This window comes from Salmo trutta, chromosome 9, assembly GCF_901001165.1.
Source record: "Salmo trutta chromosome 9, fSalTru1.1, whole genome shotgun sequence".
Classification (NCBI taxonomy): Eukaryota; Metazoa; Chordata; class Actinopteri; order Salmoniformes; family Salmonidae; genus Salmo; species Salmo trutta.
The window spans coordinates 1,485,180-1,509,006 of record NC_042965.1 but is presented as its reverse complement, the minus strand read 5'-3'; the positions used below and the strand labels follow the sequence as shown (position 1 = coordinate 1,509,006).

The 23,827-nt window shown below is 41.3% G+C and overlaps 1 protein-coding gene across 5 annotated transcripts; it reads left to right on the top strand.

The window, feature by feature from the left end:
• Positions 1–14,552: 14,552 nt before the first annotated feature.
• On the top strand, positions 14,553–23,563 carry LOC115199719 (protein Largen). Of its 5 annotated transcripts, none has more exons than XM_029762080.1 (4): positions 14,553–15,372; positions 17,436–18,173; positions 22,079–22,275; positions 22,381–23,563. In XM_029762080.1, exons 1-3 carry the CDS (start codon positions 15,235–15,237, stop codon positions 22,112–22,114), a joined length of 912 nt encoding a protein of 303 aa, XP_029617940.1. In that variant the 5' UTR covers positions 14,553–15,234; the 3' UTR covers positions 22,115–22,275; positions 22,381–23,563. The 5 variants fall into 5 exon arrangements, with proteins under 5 accessions (XP_029617940.1, XP_029617943.1, XP_029617945.1 ...); XM_029762083.1 differs by having other exon boundaries at positions 22,362–23,563; XM_029762085.1 differs by having other exon boundaries at positions 17,436–18,197.
• Positions 23,564–23,827: the final 264 nt, after the last annotated feature.

The following is a 23,827-nucleotide window of genomic DNA, read 5'->3' as shown; positions in this document are numbered from 1 at the left end:
TAAATACTTTTTTCTTTACATAGTTGAATGTGCTGTCAACAAAAATTACACAAAAATAATCAATGGAAATCCAATTTATCAACCCATGGATTTGGAGTCACACTCAAAATTAAAGTGGAAAACCACACTACAGGCTGATCCAACTTTGATGTAATGTCCTTAAAACAAGTCAAAATGAGGCTCAGTAGTGTGTGTGGCCTCCACGTGCCTGTATGACCTCCCTACAACACCAGGGCATGCTCCTGATGAGGTGGCGGATGGTCTCCTAAGGGATCTCCTCCCAGACCTGGACTAAAGCATCCGTCAACTCCTGGACAGTCTGTGGTGCAACGTGGCGTTGGTGGATGGAGCGAGACATGATGTCCCAGATGTGCTCAATTGGATTCAGGTCTGGGGAACGGGCGGGCCAGTCCATAGCATCCATGCCTTCCTCTTGCAGGAACTGCTGACACACTCCAGCCACATGAGGTCTAGCATTGTCTTGCATTAGGAGGAACCCAGGGCCAACCGCACCAGCATATGGTCTCACAAGGGGTCTGAGGATCTCATCTCGGTATCTAATGGCAGTCAGGCTACCTCTGGTGAGCACATGGAGGGCTGTGCGGCCCCCCAAAGAAATGCCACCCTACACTATGACTGACCCACCGCCAAACCGGTCATGCTGGAGGATGTTGCAGGCAGCAGAACGTTCTCCACGGCGTCTCCAGACTCTGTCACGTCTGTCACGTGCTCAGTGTGGACCTGCTTTCATCTGTGAAGAGCACAGGGCGCCAGTGGCGAATTTGCCAATCTTGGTGTTCTCTGGCAAATACCAAACGTCCTGCACGGTGTTGGGCTATAAGCACAACCCCCACCTGTGGACGTCGGGCCCTCATACCATCCTCATGGAGTCTGTTTCTGACCGTTTGAGCAGACACATGCACATTTGTGGCCTGCTGGAGGTCATTTTGCAGGGCTCTGGCAGTGCTTCTCCTGCTCCTCCTTGCACAAAGGCAGAGGTAGTGGTCCTGCTGCTGGGTTGTTGCCCTCCTATGGCCTCCTCCACGTCTCCTGATGTACTGGCCTGTCTCCTGGTAGCGCCTCCATGCTCTGGACACTAAGCTGACAGACACAGCAAACCTTCTTGCCACAGCTCGCATTGATGTGCCATCCTGGATGAGCTGCACTACCTGAGCCACTTGTGTGGGTTGTAGACTCCGTCTCATGCTACCACTAGAGTGAAAGCACCGCCAGCATTCAAAAGTGACCAAAACATCAACCAGGAAGCATATGAACTGAGAAGTGGTCTGTGGTCCCCACCTGCAGAACCACTCCTTTATTGGGGGTGTCTTGCTAACTGCCTATAATTTCCACCTGTTGTCTATTCCATTTGCACAACAGCATGTGAAATTTATTGTCAATCAGTGTTGCTTCCTAAGTGGACAGTTTGATTTCACAGAAGTGTGATTGACTTGGAGTTACATTGTGTTGTTTAAGTGTTCCCTTTATTTTTTTGAGCAGTGTATATATATATATATATATATATATATATATATATATATATATATATATCATAGGCTACTAAATACAATTTCCAGTGGCACACTGATGCACCTAAGAGGAAGATGAATCCATAGGCTACTCACGGTGATGGCCGATGCGCTCGTAGTGGCAATAGATGAGCTTCAGTACTTTGAAAAGCAGTGCTGGTGTGAGCTACAATTTGGGAGTTGTTGAGAAAAATATACATATATTGGTTCTACCGACAGATAGTCTTCTCGTTTCAGCAGTAGGCATTTGCTTTCCAAACTGTACGTTTTTCCTTCGATTGTATTTTGCAATCTGCAAAAAGCAAACTAACAGCGGCAACCAACCATAGAAATAAATATAGGCCTAATCCATAGATGGCAGTTCCATTCAAGTCAGGACTTGCATCCATTTCTAGTGTACCTATACATTTAACAGTCAAACTGCAAGAGTAAGAGGTTACAAAACCCTTCTATGGATTACAAGGCAACAAGCTGTAGCCTATATTTAGCGAGCAAATTGCAGCCTTCCCGACTGGTAACTGCCAAAATAAAGGAAACACTTGAGTAAACATACTGTATACAAAGCATATGTTATGTATTTTCCTGGCATGGTTTAGGTCCACTTGTAGAATCTAAGCCAAGGTGCTTTGAAGCTATTCCGGCAGCTTATGTTGGAGCAACACCCTTTAAGACACTTTATGATGGTGTTTTCTTAATTCTAGCATATTTTTTTTATTTAACTAGGCAAGTCAGTTAAAAACAAATTCTTATTTACAATGACGACCTAGGAACAGTGGGTTAACTGCCTTGTTCAGAGGTAGAACAACAGAGTTTTACCTTGTCAGCTCGGGGATTTCATCTAGCAACCTTTCAGTTACTGGCCCAACACTCTAACTAGGCTACCTGCCGCCCCAGGTCAGTCAATCTGGAAAACGTGCTTGTCATAATTCTTAATCCGCAGTTATTTTTTTAAACTATTGATCCTCTGTAGCTAAATTGTGCTCTCTGGTGTATTTTGAACATTAAGAGCAGGCTCCTGTGGCTGGATGAACAGTTATAACACTAATTCAATTTTTATATGTTTTGCCTCTTGGGCCCCAGCCCCTGACTCACACAATTGACCAGTCACATTTATTTATAATGAGGTTTATTTTTTTATTTTGTATTAATTAGTTACCCAATCAAGGCAGGGCCCCCAGTTACCCACGTGGGCCCCCCTACTTCCTCTCCTCCCCCCATCTGATGATTAGCAGAGTGGCAGCAGGCAGCAGAATGCTGTCTACACTCATTGAGAGCAGGATCTTGAGTCTTCCTGTGGTTTGCAGTTGCAGTAAAAAAATATAATGCTCCCGAGTGGCGCGGTGGTCTAAGGCACGGCATCTTAGTGCAAGAGGTGTCACTACAGTCCCTGGTTTGAATCCAGGCTGTATCACATCCAGCCGTGATTGGGAGTCTCATAGGGCGACGTACAATCGGCCCAGCGTCGTCCAGGGTAGGCTGTCAATGTAAATAAGAATTTGTTCTTAACTGACGTGCTGTCACGGTTGTCATAACGAGTGGACCAAAACGCAGCGGGAAAATGTAGACTCATCTTCTTTTTTATTTGAAGAAGGAAAAACAAAATAAACACGTATACAAAACAAACGACTCCAAACAGTCCCGTCAGGTGCAACAAACACTAAACCAGGAAATAACTACACACAAATCCCCATAGAACAAACACCCCTATAAATAGGACCTTTAATCAGAGGCAACGAGAAGCAGCTGCCTCCAATTGAAGGTCAACCCAATAAACACCACATAGAAATAGACCAACTAGAAATAACAGAAATACACTAACATAGAACATAACCCAAACAATCCCGAACCTCACTAAACAAACACCCCCTGCCACGCCCTGACCAAACTACAATAACAAACAGCCCCTTTACTGGTCAGGACGTGACAGTACCCCCCCTCCCCCCAAAGGTGCAGACCCCGGATGCACGTAAAACAACAACAACAAAAATAAATAAAAAAATAAACCCCAACACAAAAATAATCCCCTTAACTAAAGGGAGGGAAGGGAGGGTGGCCACCGTCACCGACGGTTCTTGTGCTACATACCCCCCTCCCCAACCTCCTACTACGGAGGTGGCTCAGGCTCCGGCCTTACTCCCCAACCTAACCTGTCCACCCCCGCTAACTGCTTATTATTATTTACCCCTCCCGAAGTCTCTGGACTAAGGCGCATCACTGAAGACCTCGGGCTGAGGCGCGACTCTGGGAGCTCCGGACTGGAGGGCGACTCTGGGAGCCCCGGACTGGAGGGCGACTCTGGGAGCCCCGGACTGGAGGGCGACTCTGGGAGCCCCGGACTGGAGGGCGACTCTGGGAGCTCCGGACTGGAGGGCGACTCTGGGAGCTCCGGACTGGAGGGCGACTCTGGGAGCTCCGGACTGGAGGGTGACTCTGGCTGCGCCGGTTCCGGACTGTGGGCCGTCTCTGCTGGCTCTGGACTGTGGGCCGTCTCTGCTGGCTCCGGATTGTGGGCCGTCTCTGCAGACTCCGGACTGTGGGCCGTCTATGCAGGCTTTGAACTGTGGGCCATCTCTCGATGGGGTACTGTCACCGGAAGCTCTGGACGGGGCACTGTCACCGGAAGCTCTGGACGGGGAACTGTCGTCGGAAGCTCTGGACGGGGAACTGTCGTCGGAAGCTCTGGACGGGGAACTGTCGTCGGAAGCTCTGGACGGGGACTGCGCACTGAAGGCCTGATGCGTGGGGCTGGCTTTGGAGGCGCCAGACTAAGGACACGCACCACAGGGCTAGTGCGAGGAGCAGGAGCAGGATAAACTGGACTTGGCTGACGCACTGGAGGCCTGGTGCGTAGTGCTGGTTTTGGAGGCGCCAGAGTGGAAACACACACCTCAAGGCTAGTGCGAGGAGCGGGAACTGGATACACTGGGTCATAAGTAGGCACCGGCGGTCTGGAGCGCACCACCTGCACAACCCGTCCTGGCTGGATGGTAACAGTAGCCCTGCACGAGCGGAGTGCTGGCACAGGGCGAACTGGGCTGTGCAGAGGCCTGATGGCTGCCGTGCATAGAGCAGGCGTAGGGTAGCCTGGGCCTAGGAGGCGCACTGGTGGCCAGATGTGCTGTGCAGGCATACTCCTACCCGGCTGGATTCCCACTCTAGCACGGCACTTGCGAGGGGCTGGGATCGCTCGCACCGGACTGTGCGTGCGCATGGGCGAGATCGTGCGCACTTACGCATACACCGGTGCTCTCATGATCCGTTGCTCCTCATAAGAAGCACAGGGAGTTGGTTTAGGTCTATTACCTGACCTAGCCACTCTCCCCGTGTGCCCCCCCCCCCAGAATTTCTTGGGGCTGCCTCTCGCACTTGCCAATCGGCGAGTATAACGCCTCATAATGGCGCCTTTCCTGCCTCCAGCTCCTCCTTAGGGCGCTGGTACTCCCCAGCCTGGTGCCATGGTCCTGCCCCATCCAGGATCTCCTCCCATGTCCATGAATCCTTATATTACCCCTGCTGCTTCTTCCTCCGCTGCGTGGTCCATTTTTGGTGGGTAGTTCTGTCACGGTTGTCGTAAGGATTGGACCAAGGTGCAGCGGAAATATGTATACTCATCTTTTTATTTTGAAGGAGAAACAAATAAATCACGTATAGAAAACAATGAACGACACTAAAGAGTCCTGTCAGGTGCACAGACACAAAACAGGCGACAACTACCCACAAATTCCATAGAAAAAACACCCCTCTTAAATAAGACCTTCAATTAGAAGCAACTAGGAGCAGCTGCTTCCAATTGAAGGTCAACCCCATTAACTAAACATAGAAATAGAAAGACTAGAACTAACATAGAAATAAACTAACAAGAACATAGCCCAACAAACCCCAAAACACTCTAAACAAACACCCCTCTTACATAGGAACATAGCCCAACAAACCCCGAACCACATAAAACAAACGTAGATTACATTTTTGATTACATTTAGTTACCTTGAATTAACCCAGTGTATCCCAAATGGTCTTCATGACCCTCATATTTGATCTAGGCATTCCAACACTGCCACGTCCTGACCAAACTGCAATAACAAATAACCCCTTATACTGGTCAGGACGTGACAGTGTTGGAATGCCTAGATCAAATATGAGGGTCATGAAGACCATTTGGGATACACTGGGTTAATTCAAGGTAACTAAATGTAATCAAAAATGTAATCTACGTAATCCCCAAAAGTAATTATTTATCATGAGAGAGCCATAAACAATAACTAGTAATGCTTTATACTTCAAGAAAAGCTCAAGTGCACAGTACAAATACTGTATGATAAATAGGATGTGTTTCCTATAAAGAAAACTACGAAAATGGCTTAAAATGACATATATGCTTTCTAAATATAGTATAATACAATTATAAAACGACTAACTATAAGATTTCACCTTCATTAAAACTGTAAAATACATATTTGAATGTTCAGGGATGGATAAAAATTTACAGAATGTTTACTTGGAGGAAAATGGGGAAGGGTCATACTTTTTAAATTTCAGTCAAGGGTAGGGTTTAATATATATTTTTTTTATTTAGACCAGAGGAGGGTCATGTAATCTGTAATTGCTACAATTTTGATATTTCTCAATGTTTTAGAAGTAGTTGTGCCCGGTGCCGCCCCTCATCTCTGATTTTCAGCAGGGCGCGAATATCAAGTGTGGCTATAGGCTATTTAGTGTGGTCTCAGTCAAATGATTAGGCTATGAAGTGCATGGTCGGAGAAGCACAGAGCAAAGTTATAATTCTAAGATAGCTACTGGAATGGTGTAAATTAAACTAGACTACATTACACACTGTAGTGGATATTGCAACCCTGAGCCCCGGCCTGCTCTGCTCTTGCTGATCAAAACTTTTTTTTGTGCCGCATACCCAATGTTGTGCTGAGTAGGCCTACCGTGGCAGTTCAGGAGGAGAGTCAAAGAATTCTTCCACACATTTTTGGGGATTATGCCTTCCCTGTAGCTCAGTTGGTAGAGCATGGTGTTTGCAACGCCAGGGTTGTGGGGGCCAGCACAGAAAAAAAAATGTATGAATTGTATGAAATGAAATGAAATGAAATGTATGCATTCACTACTGTAAGTCGCTCTGGATAAGAGCATCTGCTAAATGACTAAAATGTAAATGTAAATGCCTATTCCAAAAAAAGCAATATCTTGCCTTGGACTAGCTTATATCCTATGTTATATTCCGTTTGAGAAGGAGAGCTCAAAGATGAAAAGGAGGCAACTTTGATAGCCTGCTACTACTATAATGTATTTGAATAAAAACAATATGTTTCTTCTCCATTATATATTCATCAGAGAGTTATTGACTTCACAATAAGCCAGATTCGAGTAACTTACTTTGTGGTGCTGAAATTTGAAGCATCAGCCGTGGAACAATCAATCAGAAATGGAAAGCTCATGGTGCTGAAAGTAGGCAAATTGGAGTAGCCTAGGCATAAATAATTTCAACCTTCTTCATTTAAATTAGACTTTACTAACAACTAACAAGAGGGCTTTGTGTTGGAGCGTATTTCTTCCTATTTAAGAAAGAAGAGATAGGCCTACATGTTTGACAGACAGAATTAGGATATAGGCTGCTATATCCATAGATTTTCTGGCCAATTCCTCCACCCAACATGCACACTTTAAAATAGCCTGCCTCTGTGTCAGTAAAGGGCTGTGAAGTTAAAATCAGGACTTGAATAGAGGAGGTTTGAGAGAGTATGCCATAGGCCTAAAGAAAATGGCAAACAGATCCGTTTATTTACAGCGCTTAGGTCCATGATGCTTTATGCTGGAAACAAGCTGTATAATACCCGGGCAAGACGTGACAACAATTCATATGGGGATATCATTGTTTTATTTATTTGACACTGAGGCTGAGCTACAACCTTCTATAGCCGAGGAAACCAAAAATTGACTTTAATTGTGAAGTAATTTAATTCTGTCACTATCAATTGATGAAGATATTAAATTTTTGTACAGTAGAATATGTTTAAACCCAGACAGCTTTTAGTGAAACACTTGTGACCTCCTCTGGTTGGGTTAAGCCACGGAAGAAGAGTAGCCAGCAGTTAAAGCTTACATTTTTCAGTGTCAGTAGGCCGGCTCTGTCTATTGTTGAAAGCTAGGCCTACGTTTTGAAAGTACCATGCTCAGATAATGTCTCAGGGACAGTTACGTTGCAAACAAGACACACTGATTTGGCATTGGAGAAATATGATAAGATGAACACATAAGGTTATTTCTCTGTCCATTCTTAGCCTGTAATTTTGTTAATTTGTGTGGTATGAAAAAATAATCTGCTAATATGCAAAATGACATATGATAAAATAATTGTATATATTTTTATAAAAGGAACATTTTTCTTGGACCTGCAAATACGATGTTATATTCATGCAATGCTTTTACTATAAAGGAGATATTTCCACCTCTACTCTCACAACCTTCTGGGGGGGGGGATGCATACCTGCAAACCCCCTACACAGCACAACACTAAATAATACATGAATTGCCTTATTATGGTGACAAACGGTACCCACACACTGTTAGGGCCTACATGAAGCTGTCCCAACAGCTGAGTCCCAAAAGCAGTCCCAACACCTTACCACTGCTACACCTGGCTATCAGCTGAGCCTTGTCTGGCAGCAAAACAGCTAGTTCAGCCTCATTTACTGCCTTTTAAAAAAACATAGCTGATATGGCTGACTTGCGTAAACAAATGTGGTTTCCACTGACAATTGAGATGTACAAACTACGGCATAAGGGGACGATGGGCACGATGAGCGGATAAGAGGCAATCCGTAATTTCAATGAATACATTAATGAGCGAGCTAGGATGGACGTAGTCAATATAACTATTTGTTCAGCACTTTGAAATGTACATCGACAGAATTCAGAACATGGGCCGTTCTTACAGTACTCTCCCTGTACACCAAGTCAGAACCGTAGGATAAATAAAGGGGGCATATAAGCAGACAATGAAAGCTCTTACAATATTCAGTGTTTATATTTCTCTAAAACAGGCTATAGGCTACATGTGCACCACCAAGTCAGAATATAGGCGAAATTAGGAGGGGAAAAGAGACCAAATGATTAGGGTGAGGCACATGGGCTACTAACAGCTTACTACACAACATGCACTTAGTATGACTTTCTTAGCAACAGTATAAATATCTTCTTGGCATATTTCATAATTTATGCGGCAGCATACAAGACATTTATGGACTCACCTTGTTGTGCTGTGCTCACTTGAACAGGAAGGTGGCGCGGCGGTCCTTCGTGGGCAAATTTTGTCATCAAACTTTGTCATCAAAGTCTGTCATTCTCTGGATTTATGGTGCTTTCAAGAGAACTGGGAACTCTGAAAATACAAGGTTGAATCATGATGATGTTAGAAAGAGGCCAGAGTTCCAGACTTGCAATTGAAATGTTGGATGACCGTTCAAAACATATTTTCCCAGTCGGAGCTTGTTTTTTTCAGAGTTTGCAGTTGTCTTGAACCCAGTGAAATCACATTTCCCAGTCCTGTTTTGAGTGTGGCAGAAGACATGCTGGATTGACACCATGGCCAATGTTGAATGTTTATGCTTTTAAGCTTGGAAAAGAGACCCTTAAACCCAGACTTGTGACCACACACCCACTCCACTGAATACCAGGCTAGTGATTGCTTTGTAATGCTTGCAGTTAGCCACTGATTACTTCCAAACCATTCATTGTTGAATTTGCGATTTCCAACTTGTGTAATGTTTATGCCCAATGGCCAATGAGCGCCGATATGTTTATCTATAATTTCTCTTCATATCACAAGGATTAAAAAGGATTTGCCAGTAGATTGTCGACGTGATTCATGATGATGACTGCCAGCTTGCTAGCTAAGATTTTGAAAGTATCAGTCCAATCAAAGCTGCTATAGATATAACATGATTTGACATAATTCTATCTGTGGCCAATGACCTTGAGCCTTATTGGATGGGAACTTCTAATGTAACTCTATGGCAGCACCCAAGGGGCTTGAATTTTCAAGCTCTACCCTTAGATTTGGCAGTGACGTAGTGTCCCCATGAGTGACAGAACACTGAGCCAATCACGGCACAACTAGAGAACCTTTTCAACTCCTACGCTCCAAATTGTCCACTGCCTGCCCCACCACCAGAGAAAACACTGAGCTAGGCTGAAGCACCTGCATTTTGGAGCTGACTTACTCAAGAAAGCAAAAAAGAGACCAAGTTTGTATGCAGCTTTATTAACTCAATAAAAAAGGAGGACCATATAAAAGGAGGACCAAACTGATATGTGACACGTATTAATGCCAAAATAACATGCAAATCAAGCATCCCCAAAAAATATATAGTGCATTTGGAAAGTATTCAGACCCCTTGAATTTTTAAACATTTTGTTACGTTAATAAAGCCTTATTCTAAAATTTATTAAATTACTTTTTTTCCTTATCAATCTACACACAATACCCCATAATGACAAAGCGAAAAAAGGTTTTTTTAATTGTTTGCATATTTATTAAAAATAAAAATCAGAAATACCTTACTGACATAGGTATTCAGACAATTTGCTATGAGACTCGAAATTGAGCTCAGGTGCATCCTGTTTCCATTGATCATCCTTGAGATGTTTCTACAACTTGATTGGAGTCCACCTGGGGTAAATTCAATTGGTTGGACATGATTTGGAAAGGCACATCCCTGTCTATATAAGGTCCCACTTTTGACAGCAAATGACAGAGCAAAAACCAAGCCATGAAGTTGAAGGAATTGTCCGTAGTGCTCCGAGACAGGATTGTGTTGAGGCACAGATCTGGGGAAGGATATCAAAAAATGTCTGTAGCATTGAAGGTTCCCAAGAACACAGTGGCCTCCATCATTCTTAAATGGAAGAAGTTTGGAACCACCAAGACTCTTCCTAGAGCTGGCCGCCAGGCCAAACTGAGCAATCAAGGGAGAAGGGCCTTGATCAGGGAGGTGACCAAGAACCTAATGGCCACTCTGACAGAGCTCCAGAGTTCCTCTGTGGAGATGGTTGTCCTTCTGGAAGGCTCTCCCATCTCTGCAGCTCTCCACCAATCAGGCCTTTATGGTAGAGTGGCCAGATGGAAGCCCCTGCTCAGTAAAAGGCACATGACAGCTCGCTTGGAGTTTGCCAAAAGGCATCCAAAGACTCTCAGACCTTGAGAAACAAGATTCTCTGGTCTGATGAAACCAAGATTTAACTCTTTGGCCTGAATGCCAAGCGTCAAGTCTGGAGGAAACCTGGCACCATCCCTACGGTGAAGCATGGGGGTGACAGCATCATGTCCTTGGGACGTTTCTTCAATGGCAGGGACTGGGAGTCTAGTCAGGATCGAGGGAAAGATGAACGGAACAAAGTACAGCGAGATCTTTGATTAAAACCTTCTCCAGAGCGCTCAGGACCTCAAACTGGAGCAAAGGTTCACCTTCCAACAGGACAACCATCCAAAGGACACAGCCAAGATAATGCAGGAGTGGCTTCAGGACAAGTCTCGGAATGTCCTTGAGTGGCCCAGCCAGATCCCCGACTTCAACCCAATCGAACATCTCTGGAGAGACCTGAAAATAGCTGTATAGTGACACTCCTCATCCAACCTGACAGAGCTTGAGAAGATCTACAGAGAAGAATGGGAGAAACTCGCCAAATACAGGTGTGCCAAGCTTGTAGCATCATACCCAAGAACACTTGAGGCAGTAATCACTGTCAAAGGTGCTTCAACAAAGTACTGGATAAAGTGTCTGAATACTTATGTAAATTTGACATTTCAGTTGTTGTTTTTTATACATCTGCAAAACTTTCTAAAAAACTTTTTTTGCTTTGTCATTATGGGGTATTGTGTGTAGATTGATGAGGGAAACATATATATTTTTTTCAATTTTAGAATAAGGCTGTAATGTACCAAATGTGGAAAAAGTGAATTGGTCAGAATAATTTCTTAATGCACTGTATATACAGTACCAGTCAAAAGATTGTACACAACTACTCATTCAAAGGTTTTTCTTTATTTTTACTATTTTCTACATTGTAGAATAATAGTGAAGACATCAAAACTATGAAATAACACATATGGAATCCTGTAGTAACCAAAAAAGTGTTAAAGAAATAAATATATTTTACATTCTTTAAAGTCTGCAGCAGCGGTAACTCGGGGTCTTCCTTTCTTGTGGCGGTCCTCATTAGAGCCAGTTTAATCATAGTGCTTGATGGTTTTTGTGACTGCACTTAAAGAAACTTTCAAAGTTCTTGACATTTTCTGGATTGACTGACCTTCATGTCTTAAATTAATGATGGACTGTTGTTTCTCTTCATTTATTTGAGCTGTTCTTGCCATAACATGGACTTGATATTTGTTGCCCGATTCAGGAAACTAGGCGTATGTCGCAAGTCATGACTTCACAGAATTGTTAGAACGTAAAAAATATTTTTTGATCAAAATGCCTTTTTTGGCAGAAATGCCTTCTCGAACATACAAACTTTCATGTGCCTTAATATCAAACTTGTATGCCATCTGTGAATACGAATAAAGTTATTAAATGACAAGCCTAGATGGTTTAGCAGCCTCAGAAAAAAAAGTAATCTTCCCGCAAGTCATGATTGGCTGAGATAATGAGTGGGCTGGACATGTCAAGAGATGACTTTCGATTGGTCTACCATATAGCACGCGTCTGTCAATTGGAGCTGGTCAGTATGTTTAGGTAATTGTGTCGAACACAGTTTGTTTTTTAAATGTATTGTGTAGTAAAACTGCATTAATATAATGTCAAGTTAAAGTGTACTGTTAGTTAACTAAAGTTAGCTGGCTGACTCGCTAGCTAACGTTATGTGTATGCTCTCCACTTTCTGGAGGACCGAGTTTTGAAATCAGCGGAATTTGAGTATGATAGCTAAGGAGATGGAGAAAACACCAGTCTGGATTACATCGTCAAACTAAGGCAACCATGCATGGCATCAGACAGGAGACCCGTCCAACCACGATGTACACTACCATTCAAAAGTTTGGGGGCATTTAGAATTTCCTTGTTTATTAAAGAAAAGCACATTTTTTGTCCATTAAAATTACATCAAATTGATCAGAAATACAGTGTAGACATTGTTAATGTTGTAAATGACTATTGTAGCTATTCTTATTCTTGTTCTGAGAAATGAAGGCTATTCCATGCGAGAACTTGCGAAGAAACTGAGGATCTCGTACAACACGCTATACTATTCCCTTTACAGAACAGCGCAAACTGTCTCTAACCAGAATGGAAAGAGGAGTGGGAGGCCCCAGTGCACAACTGAGCAAGAGGACAAGTACATTACAGTGTCTAGTTTCAGAAACAGACCCCTCACAATTCGTCAACTGGCAGCTTCATTAAGTAGTACCCGTAAAACACCAGTCTCAACGTCAAACGTGAAGAGGCGACTCCGGGATTGCAAAGAAAAAGCCATATCTCAGACTGGCCAATAAAAAGAAAAGATTAAGATGGGCAAAAGAACACTGGACAGAGGAACTCTGCCTAGAAGGCCAGCATCCCGGAGTCGCCTCTTCACAGTTGACGTTGAGACTGGTGTTTTGCGGGTACTATTGTTTGTTTAAAATCGGACACCGCGATTGCATAAAGGAGTTCTGTATCTATAATTCTTAAAATAATTGTTATGTTTTTTTGTGAACGTTTATCGTGAGTAATTTTGTAAATTCACCTGAAGTTTTTGGTGGGTATGCTAGTTCTGAACGTCACATGCAAATGTAAAAAGCTGGTTTTTGATATAAATATGAACTTGATTGAACAAAACATGCATGTATTGTATAACATAATGTCCAAGGAGTGTCATCTGATGAAGATCATCAAAGGTTAGTGCTGCATTTAGCTGTGGTTTTGGTTTTTGTGACATTATATGCTAGCTTGAAAAATGGGTGTCTGATTATTTCTGGCTGGGTACTCTCCTGACATAATCTAATGTTTTGCTTTCGTTGTAAAGCCTTTTTGCAATCGGACAATGTGGTTAGATAAAGGAGAGTCTTGTCTTTAAAATGGTGTAAAATAGTCATATGTTTGAAAAATTGAAGTTTTGGGATTTTTGAGGAGTTTGTAATTGGCGCCACGCTCTATCATTGGATATTGGCGAGGCGTTCCGCAAGAGGCACATCTAGATGTAAGATTAACTGACTTGCCTTGTTCAATAAAGGTTAGATTTAAAAAACTACGAAATATTGAAATGCATTCCAGGTGACTACCTCATGAAGCTGGTTGAGAGAATACCAGGAGTGTGCAAAGCTGTCATCAAGCCAAAGGTTGGCTACTTTGAAGAATCTCACATATAAAATATATTTTGATTTGTTAAACACTTTTTTTGGTTACTACATGATTCCATATGTGTTATTTCAAAGTGTGATGTCTTCACTTTTATTCAACAATGTTGAAAATAGTAGAAATAAAGATAAACCCTTCAATGAGTAGGTGTGTCCAAACTTTTGACTGGTAGTATATATATTATATATATATATATATATATGTATTTTATTTTTATTATTATTATATATATTTTTGCTAGAAACGTAAGGTAGAGCTCAAAACAGGTGCGGCTCTACTCCACCTGCCCTGAATGACGGGTCGCCACTGCATGTAACGTTATTATACTAAATTATATTCTATCCCTAATGGAAAATGGCTGCATTCTTGTTCATATTTTTTCCCAGTTGTTTATGAATAAGCTTTTCATCATATCCCCCACTTGCACAAAACACTTACTTGCCAGCATACAATACAATAGGCTATTTTTGCCACTAGTACATGTGTGTACGCATGGTCTAAAGTTTGCTGGGAGGTGAGCACATTCTCATTCACATTTTTTATAAATGCCAACTTTGCGTGAAAACTGGCGCACGCACATTTTGGGGTATATTTTGTACATACTGTACACATGGTTTATAAATGAGGCCTAAGGTGATCTGCTTCTGCGGCGCGTGCGCGTGTGTCATGCGACTACAGCTCTAAGCGCAGCCGTATAGAGACCGTTCTCTCCCCCGACGTCGGCTATCAGACACCATGGAGGCTTCGATGAAGATGCAATGTGAAAATGGAATGATTTTCACTTGTCATGTATTCAGTAATGTAACTGCAGTTTATGAATTTAACCTATACTATATCGGACTGTCGTTGTATAGAATATAAATATATTTTTTGAGAGAGAGTTTCTGATCAACGGGGATGCCTGGCGCAGCCAACAGACCGTTATGATTAGAATATTGAGCATGGATTGGATTGCTGTATTCTATCCTATTTACCTTGTTCCTTATCATTCTGTTATCATGCTGGACCTGACTAGGCATCTTCAAAATTGTGAATTTGCAGTGCTTGCCACAAGGAAATGTGACCATCAGCATTTGGTTTTTGAGAAAATGTGAAAGGTAACAGTGGAATGATCATGAGCGACTGTCGACAAACACCTCTTCAGCAACATTATATTGTATATGTTTCTTAAGATAATAGTATTTTTGCTATGCTCTGTTGCGCAGGCGTGCTCGTCAGGACGCTGTCACTGCACTTCACTACATTATTGCGTGATGTAGCCTATAGGAATGTGAAGAAAACGGAGCAATAAAATGCACCGACAAAATGGTCTTGCTTCGCCGAAAGGATTTATTAGTGATCCTTAAAATACATTGTGCCAACGAAGAATGTCAGGGACATCAAATGCAGAATCTTCTGACGGAGTAGTCTCCAAAGTGAAAGTAAAAAAGCAGATCAAGACAATCATGAAGGATTTGGAGTCCATCCTGGGAGACTTGAGGGATGTGGCCAAGGAACTCAAAGAGGTTAGTGGAATAGGTTTCCTTATGTCTGGCTTAAGTGGCTTTTGGGCTATTTGAGATGAACATACATTGTTTTTTATTTCATGCTGGTATGGTTGGGCTATTGTTTTTCTATTGATGGGGAGCAAAACAAGCTTGTTCTATAATAAACATCTGAAGGCTCAGATATAAATAATTAAGTCCAGGGCCTACAAACATTGCATTGGCCTATCATATGTGACAATATATCTTATCAGTGAACATGGGATATATTTAGGACAGGTTGTCTGTACGGAGGATGACAAAGTAGCTGCGCCTTGGTGCGCATGCTTTGATTTAAGCGCACAAATTAATCATGATTCATTGTTAATCTTGAAGTTCACCGGGATGGTTTTGCATTTCATTTCATCATCTTAGTACAGTCTAGCCTAGGCCTACTGTTTCCATGAGAATTGTCTCCTGTCAAATTATACAGCAGCTCTCTCTAGGCACCTTTTTACAATATCAGGATTTTGTCAGTGCTGTCATTGGGTCCAAGTTATTTAAGCTGAATAACAATTGCAATTTTACTGCATTTATTCATTAATCTCATGCTTTCTTTGTTTTCTTTTAATTGCACACATTGATCATAATAATCCTTGTTGTCTACCATCATCCATAACCCGCAGTCTAACGTGCTTTGACGTGGATGTCGCCAACCTATATGCTTTTGTGAGAATAGAGCTGTCCAGCCTGCTGGGGCTGAAATACTCGCCCCTATCTGACAGGTTGTCACTTGGATAAGACCTACGTAGAAGATTTTTCTTACATTCTGAATTAAAATGGATATACGGCACACGTCTCCTCTGAAATAATGGTCCTCTTTCAACCTTTTCAACGAGTATTTGAATGGAATAGCAGCAGGGTCAGTGTGTTCTGTTCAGGGAAGCATACACAATCTGTTAGTCTAACAACACTGCTGAAACAACCAACCTAGAGGGTTGTCAATATCAAAGCCAATATTTCAGTAAATCCCATTCAAATGCAGTTATCTACTGCAACTCACACACTGTACTGGCTGGATTCAAGCCTATGTTTAAGGGGAGCTGAACCCAGATGCTTGGCACGGAGAGAGAATCAACATGCCCTACAGCATGTGGCACTGGATACTGTGACTCTTTTTGTGTGGCCCACTAAATGATCAATTTATGACTGTGCATGGAGATTTCACTCTAAATGAGCTTTTCGCCCAGCCTCAGTTTAATATTCCATGAAATTTAGATATGCGGATATAACTTCAATATTACTTCGATGTCTTTAATTACTTCAAAATGTAATGATTTTTAAAAAGGTATACTGTATGGGTACTGTTCACAGACTTGTTTTGGTAAAGTATTGACTACCACTGTAATGTGAGTACTAAAATGTTTTAATGATATGTAAGTTATCTCCATAGGTCTTAATAGGTATTGTGTCAGTTATGGATTACAAAGTCATTTCAGACTATCCCTAATAGTTTTGAACATTGTGTCTTTTGATGCATGCATATCAGTAATAAGGGTTTATTTCTAGTCAAAATTAGTAAAGATACCTAAGGGCAGATGTAGTCATTCACTACGAAGAGCTGTCTATGCAATTTTCACTGACTATGTATATATTTATCACCTCAACCATGAATGTATGGGAGGCAGAGTATGTGCTTTCAGCAATTTCAATTGAATATGTCCACTATGTGTAAGTGCATACACACAGAATTAATTCTTATCTAAACATGTTAGTACTGCTAATTCATAGCCAGAGGGTCCCACTTTTGAGTCTGAATACAATTTGGTGGGTTGTGTGGGTAGTTTCCCCTTACCTTACAAATACATAATGAATCAGATAATATTGTTGTGTTGCAAGTGAATCTGGCTTGAGATTACCAAATGTTAAAAGTTATTATAATAATGCATTATTTTAATAGCTAGGTTGCACATCAACAAGTGCTTCATACAGTAACATTTTGGCTGCTGCTGTATTTTCTACACTAATAGTCTGTTACTTTGATGTCTGTCAAGCTAAATATAAGTACTGTCCATGATAGCTCTTTTTCCTTTCTACTGGTGCAGGTTGTGCATGAGATCGACTCCCTCACATGTGACCTACAGCTGGAGGAGGCGATGACGGACAGTTCCAAGACAGACACCCTGAACAGCAGCTGTAGCAGCACCACCACCACCACCACAGCCTCCAGCACTGACAAGATCAAGATCTACCCTGACGACGCTATCTTTAGGCCTCCGTCTGTCAGCCCTGCTGTCCTGACTGTGCTGAAGAAGCCCCACCCTCCTCTGCCGCCTCCCAGGCTGACATCTATCAAAGCGGAGGAGAACAACAAGAATCCTCCATCAGGGAACCTACTAGCCAAGGCTAACGGGACTCTTATGTGCAATGAAGTTTTCACAGGGAAGCCAAACAGAGACTTATTGTACTGCATCTCAAATAGTATTCCAGAGAAAGGACTTACGCCCATGCCTTTGCTACGGCATGAAGAGAGCAAATGCCACCAGGCCACCAGGGAGCGCGTCCGATTCAGTGAAAAGGTCCAGTATCACGGGTACTGCCCTGACTGTGACCTGCAGTATGACGTCAATAACACAGATATACACTTACAGACACAATTGACTGATGAAATGAGCCCTGTCCATCAGTGTTCCTCCTCCTCACCACCACCCCAGCTCCTGTTGGAAAATGGTGGCCTCAGCGTCAGCCATAGTTTCCCTCCTGCAAACTTGCCTTGTGTGCCTCATCCTAACCCTTCCCTGAAACCACAGAAAACCATCCTCCGAAAATCAACCACCACAACGGTTTGAAAATCAACCACCACAATGGTTTGATGTTAATCACCCTTAGTTAAACATTTAAAAATTATTTATAGCATTCTATTTCTATTTTACGAGCTTTCTACTCCAGTCAAACGTGGATTATCTAAACAATGAGAAAAAAGAGAGACAGATAATGCAGAAGGAGAGAATGAATGGTGAGTGAGTGCCAAACGACAACTGTCCTTGAGTGTAAGGGGGTTTGGCAGGGTTGGGTTGAGAGAAGTGAAGTTACATTGACTCATATTTTTGAAGGGATTCAAGAAACAGGAAGCTGTGTTAGAACATGTCATTAATTTATGCTCTAGGTTAAACAAGAAACCTAGCTTCCCTCAAATCCGCCCGCTGCCCAACACACTCTGTCTGACAGTATGGCAATGAGGTCATACCTTTTCTCACTCAATATCGCTCCACTCTCACACTTCACTTGAAGGATACAAATACTGTATTATATTGTATTATATATATTGTATGCTCAAAAAAGTGTTAATTGGCCACAAAATCAACATTTTGCAATGGTCATCTCAGTCTCTGGACATAAACCCCATTGAAAACCTGTGATTTGAATTGAATAGGGCCATCCAAATGAGCAGATGAAGGATATCAAGGATCTGGAATGATTCTCTATGGAGGAATGGTCTAGGAAGCTTTCCAACGTGTTCTCCAATCTCATAAAACATTTTAGAAAAAGGCTGTGTCGTTATCCTTGTAAGGGGAGGGGGCCTAGAGAATTATTAGCAGGAGTGCCAATACATTATGCCCCTATCTTTTTGAGATTTGTTTTAATTTCTTGTTCAACAAAATGTCTTTCTCTGAAAGTATTCATACCCTTCAACTTATTCCACATTTGATTGTGTTACTGCCTGAATTCAAAATGGTTAAACAAAACAAATACATGTCCACCCATCTACACACAATACCCCATACTGACAAAGTGAAAACATGTTCATAGAAATCTTTGGGCATTTATTGAAAATAAAATACAGAAATATCTCATTTACATAATAAGTATTTACACCCCTGAGTCAATACATGTTAGAATCCCCTTTGGCAGCGATTATAGCTGTGAGTCTTTCTGGGTTAGTCTCTGGTTGAATTTGTATACTCCTGAATTTATTTAGGGTTGGCATAACAAAGGTGTTGAATACTTGACTCAAGACATTTCAGTTTTTCATTTTTAATTAATTTGTAAAAATGTCTAAAAACATAATTTCACTTTGACGTTATGGGCTATTGTAGGCCAGTGACAAAAATCTAAATTAACTCTATTTCAAATTCAACACAAAAAAATAGGAAAAAGTCAAGGGGTGTGAATACTTTCTGAAGCCACTGTAGCTCAGTTTTTGTATTATTTATTTTATACAGACTTTTTTGCTCATCTTTATCAAGGCTGCCAATAATTATGGACCTGACTGTATATAACAATTCATCAGATGTTGGTATTTTGGTCTTAATTGACCCCATAAATGAATAGAACTGTAATCAAACAGTCATACCAATGTGTGTATGTGGTAGCGCTTTACTATGTTATGATGCCATTCAAAACCTATGAAAGGGAATGAAAACAAAGACATTTAGAACCTAAAATGGTTATTTTGCTGTTACTTTGTGCATGAGAACCCTTTGAAGAACCCTTTTTGCTTCCAGGAAGAACCCTTTTGGTTTCCAGGTCAAACCCTTTTAGGTTCATGAATTATCCTTTCCACAGAGGGTTCTACATGGAACCCGAAAGGGTTCTGCCTGAAACCAAAAATGGTTCTCCTATGGGGACAGCAAAATAACCCTTTTGGAATGGATGAAATTAGGCATGCCCTGGAGGTGGATGGAAATAGGGGCACCTCCTACTAGCAAGGCTTCTAATGAGCAGGACTAGGCTATTACTGTGCTGATAGAAATCTTTCATACTGCCTTTGTACCAACACAAATGTTGACAATGCTCTAAAACCGACATGGAAAAGCAGCGTGTGTTTGAAATGTGTGTGAGTGTGAACATAGACAAAAAGAGGAGCGTGACATTTTATGTTGATGTGACTCAATGCATGATCTCTTTGCTCTAATGGACAAGCTTACTAACTGCGTTCACCATTTAGATAAGGATTTGTGCTTATTCAAACATTAAAAAAATTAGGAATGCCATGAAGGATGTAGAAATGTCAGCCCCGCAGGCTTGTGTGCCCGGTCACATTGTGGATGAGATTAGTAGAAACATTTTATTCTAGAGAAATCAAATGAAATCAATGTATTTACATTCATCAAGAAGTACAGCGCTATTGAAAACTAACAAATTAAGAACAATTTCCAGGAAATAAATAAATACATTATATAGCCTACTGAAAGGAAATGCTGAGAGATCAGAAAAGGGCTTCCACAAGAGTGTGCCCACACGAGCCATATAAAGAGATATCTATCACAGTGATGACTCCCACCCACCCAGCTAGTCTTGTATGTGTGTAATTCCTGTATGTTCCTGGGGGTGGGAGACTATTTTAGACATTTAAAATTATTGTGTAAAACTGGTTGTGCAAAACTCCAACATTCTATGTGACATGATTGCTTGCCGCCTGGCAAAGATAAATAGGCATACATGTACACAATTACAGTACTGTAGTGCCAATGAACAATTAGCTATCATATTCTGCCATATATATACGATACCACAGTGCTAGACAAAATTGTTGATATACTCAATATGTATCATTGGGTTATGTCTTTCTTTGCTTCCTCAATCAAAATAAGATGAAAAGACATTAAACAAAATGAAAAGTGAAATATGGCAAGACAAATAATACCGTTTTGTGCCAGAGGCTTTCCATCTATAATGAAGATATCAAAAGGTCATTACGATACAAAATAGTGCTGAACTACATTATCAAACACCAGAGTGCTAACAATAAATCTTGCTCGTTAGATATGGATGCTCTGTTAGCTTATTCCCCCTACTACCATATTGCACATAGGAATGGTGGAAAGGGAATGTCCTCTTGCAGTTGTTTGTGTGTGTGTGTATGCATGCACGTGTGTGTGTGTGTGTGTGTGTGTGTGTGTGTGTGTGTGTGTGTGTGTGTGTGTGTGTGTGTGTGTGTGTGTGTGTGTGTGTGTGTGTGTGTGTGTGTGTGTGTGTGTGTGTGTGAGAGAGGGCATGAGTTTGAGAAATGTTGTTGTGAAGCAAACTTAATCAGAGATTATTATGCCCCTTTGGAGACTATTAAAAGCAGAGACATCAGCTGCATCTCCTTTTTTAAGGGAAAACAATATTACAATTTGGACTTGTTTATCACAGCTATGGTGACACAGCTGTCCAGATATACACTCAAGAATTTGTCAAGTGTAAGAATTGACCAAGAGGCTATGAGGAATGTTTGAAACCACACACATTTAGGAAATACAGTTAGGCCATTTATGTCACCCCAAAACTTTACAAATACTGTAAAAAAGGGACAGTATCAACATTATACTGTTATGTGTAATCACCATTGATGTAAGCCATTTGACTCTGACAATTAGATAAAGACAGCCCAATCCTCAGTCCAAGTACAAAGCATTCAAGTTGACCAACATCTGTGAGTTACAAACTGTTAGGTTCCAACAACATACAGGATTATTGATGTTGGCTATTATTCTGTTGCTGCATGTGTATGTTTTATAAGAGAAGGTTCTATTTTGTCCACTCTTTTGCGATTAGATGAAAAAAATGTGTACAATGCAGCCTTGAATGCTCTGAAAGGAATTGTGCAACAATGTCTGACAAAAAAACTTTTATTTGAATTGTGGTCATGTTCTTTTTTAATCTGTTCATTCCCATAGCTGCAGCTGATTATGCAAGTTTAATTGCATTTCCCTCTTATTGTCAGAATGCTCATATGCATGTGTTTTCCTTGTTTCCCCTGCAGGTCCTTCTGGGTAAGAGTGGAAACAGCCTTCACTGACATTAAGCTGATCAACTTCAGTTCATCATACAGTCACTGAGAACGAGGCTCCCTACCTTTGACAGAACATCCCCCAGAACCCCCGAGCCATGGCCAAATAACTCATCCTCACAGAGCGAGAACATTGGAAGTCCTCAAGGCATAGTCTTACTCACGGAGAAGTATGTCAGAAGTTCAAATGTAATGGAAAAATAAGATGAAAACATTGTGTCCAAGTGGGACTGGTTCATTTACAACTGATTTTAAGATTTTCTGTTTAATCATAGGTTAAACTGATGTCCCCAGCATTCGGAGAACTCTTCCGGGTGGAAGTCTACTCATAACAGTCTCAACTCCTGTTGAGAAGGCAAGAGAGTGCGTGCGAGAGGGAAAAAACCATGGTCAATATTTTAAAGCCATAATTTGAACAAGAAAATACCCACTCAGTTACCGTTTTTTGCTCTGTGAATTGTGGTATATTTGCCTTGAAGATAACATATTTGATGTAAACATCCAGTGAAATTTGGTCATCTGCAGTGACTGCTCTGAAGATAGAAGCCGCAACATGGTCCTCTAACGTCTATACTGTAGTAGGGTGTGAGAAACATAAATGTGTCCTTTTGCAAATCCTACATACAATATGAGGCAAGTTGAATGGCTCAGAAATTGTAATGGAGGCTGGTCACTCATTTGTGTTCAGATTATGTTGTGCATATTGAAATCTATGTATGTTCAATGTCATGCAAGTTACTTGCAAAGATATGGAATACAGCTTTAAACAACTCTCAAAGACAGAATCATTTGCATAAAATTGTATTTGTATATATTTAGAGTAATTTTCTACAGAGATTTTAACATTAAAAAAATCTAATATTTTTGATATTCCATGGGATGAGAGTAGTATTTTGAAGAAGACTGTCATACTTTTGAAATACATTTATCTCTGCAGGGCATATGTGGATATTCTATTTCTATAGTGAGAGAGTATTTATATAGATAAAAAACATGTTATCGTTATGTTACAGGGGTGTAAAAAAAATTGTTGCACATGAAAGCAAACTAGATTAAACCAAATACAGTACATTGTTGTGCTCATCAGAGGAGGCATGATGCTGAATGAATGCAGGACTGATTCTTCTTCCACCTCATCCTGTCATCACTGTGGTCTCCTATGCATTTACTGGAGAGGCTGTTGAGACGTGCTGCCCCTTCCACAAACTGGAGTGCACCTCACTTTTGCCCACCCTGAGCTGATGTGGACTTTGTGACTGTGTCCTTGTCTCTCTGGACCACTAATGACTTCGCTTTGAAGAGGATGGAACGTAACAAAACAAACTTTGTCAATGACGTGTCGGGAAAACAATGTACATGTCCACATCTTTATAAATAATTTGCACTTTGCACTTATGTTAGTCTTTATACTTTGTGGACTTTTCCCTTTAATATGTGAATTACAGAATAATTTCAAGTATGTGTGTTTATTGTGTTGATTTTACATTTCAATGCCTGCTTTTAAAGCTTTTTGAAAGGTCAATGACCTACAGTATATCACCCTCTGTAGGTCAAATGAAAAATTAACTATTACTGCAAGCTACTACAATGTCATTATCTCAATGTCAGTGTTCACTTTCTAGAAGTGTAAAAGGAGAGAGGCTCTGGGAAACCCAATTCCAATTGAACAAACATAAGAGGAAAAAGGAAGAAAAACAGAATAGATATTTTAATAATTGTATT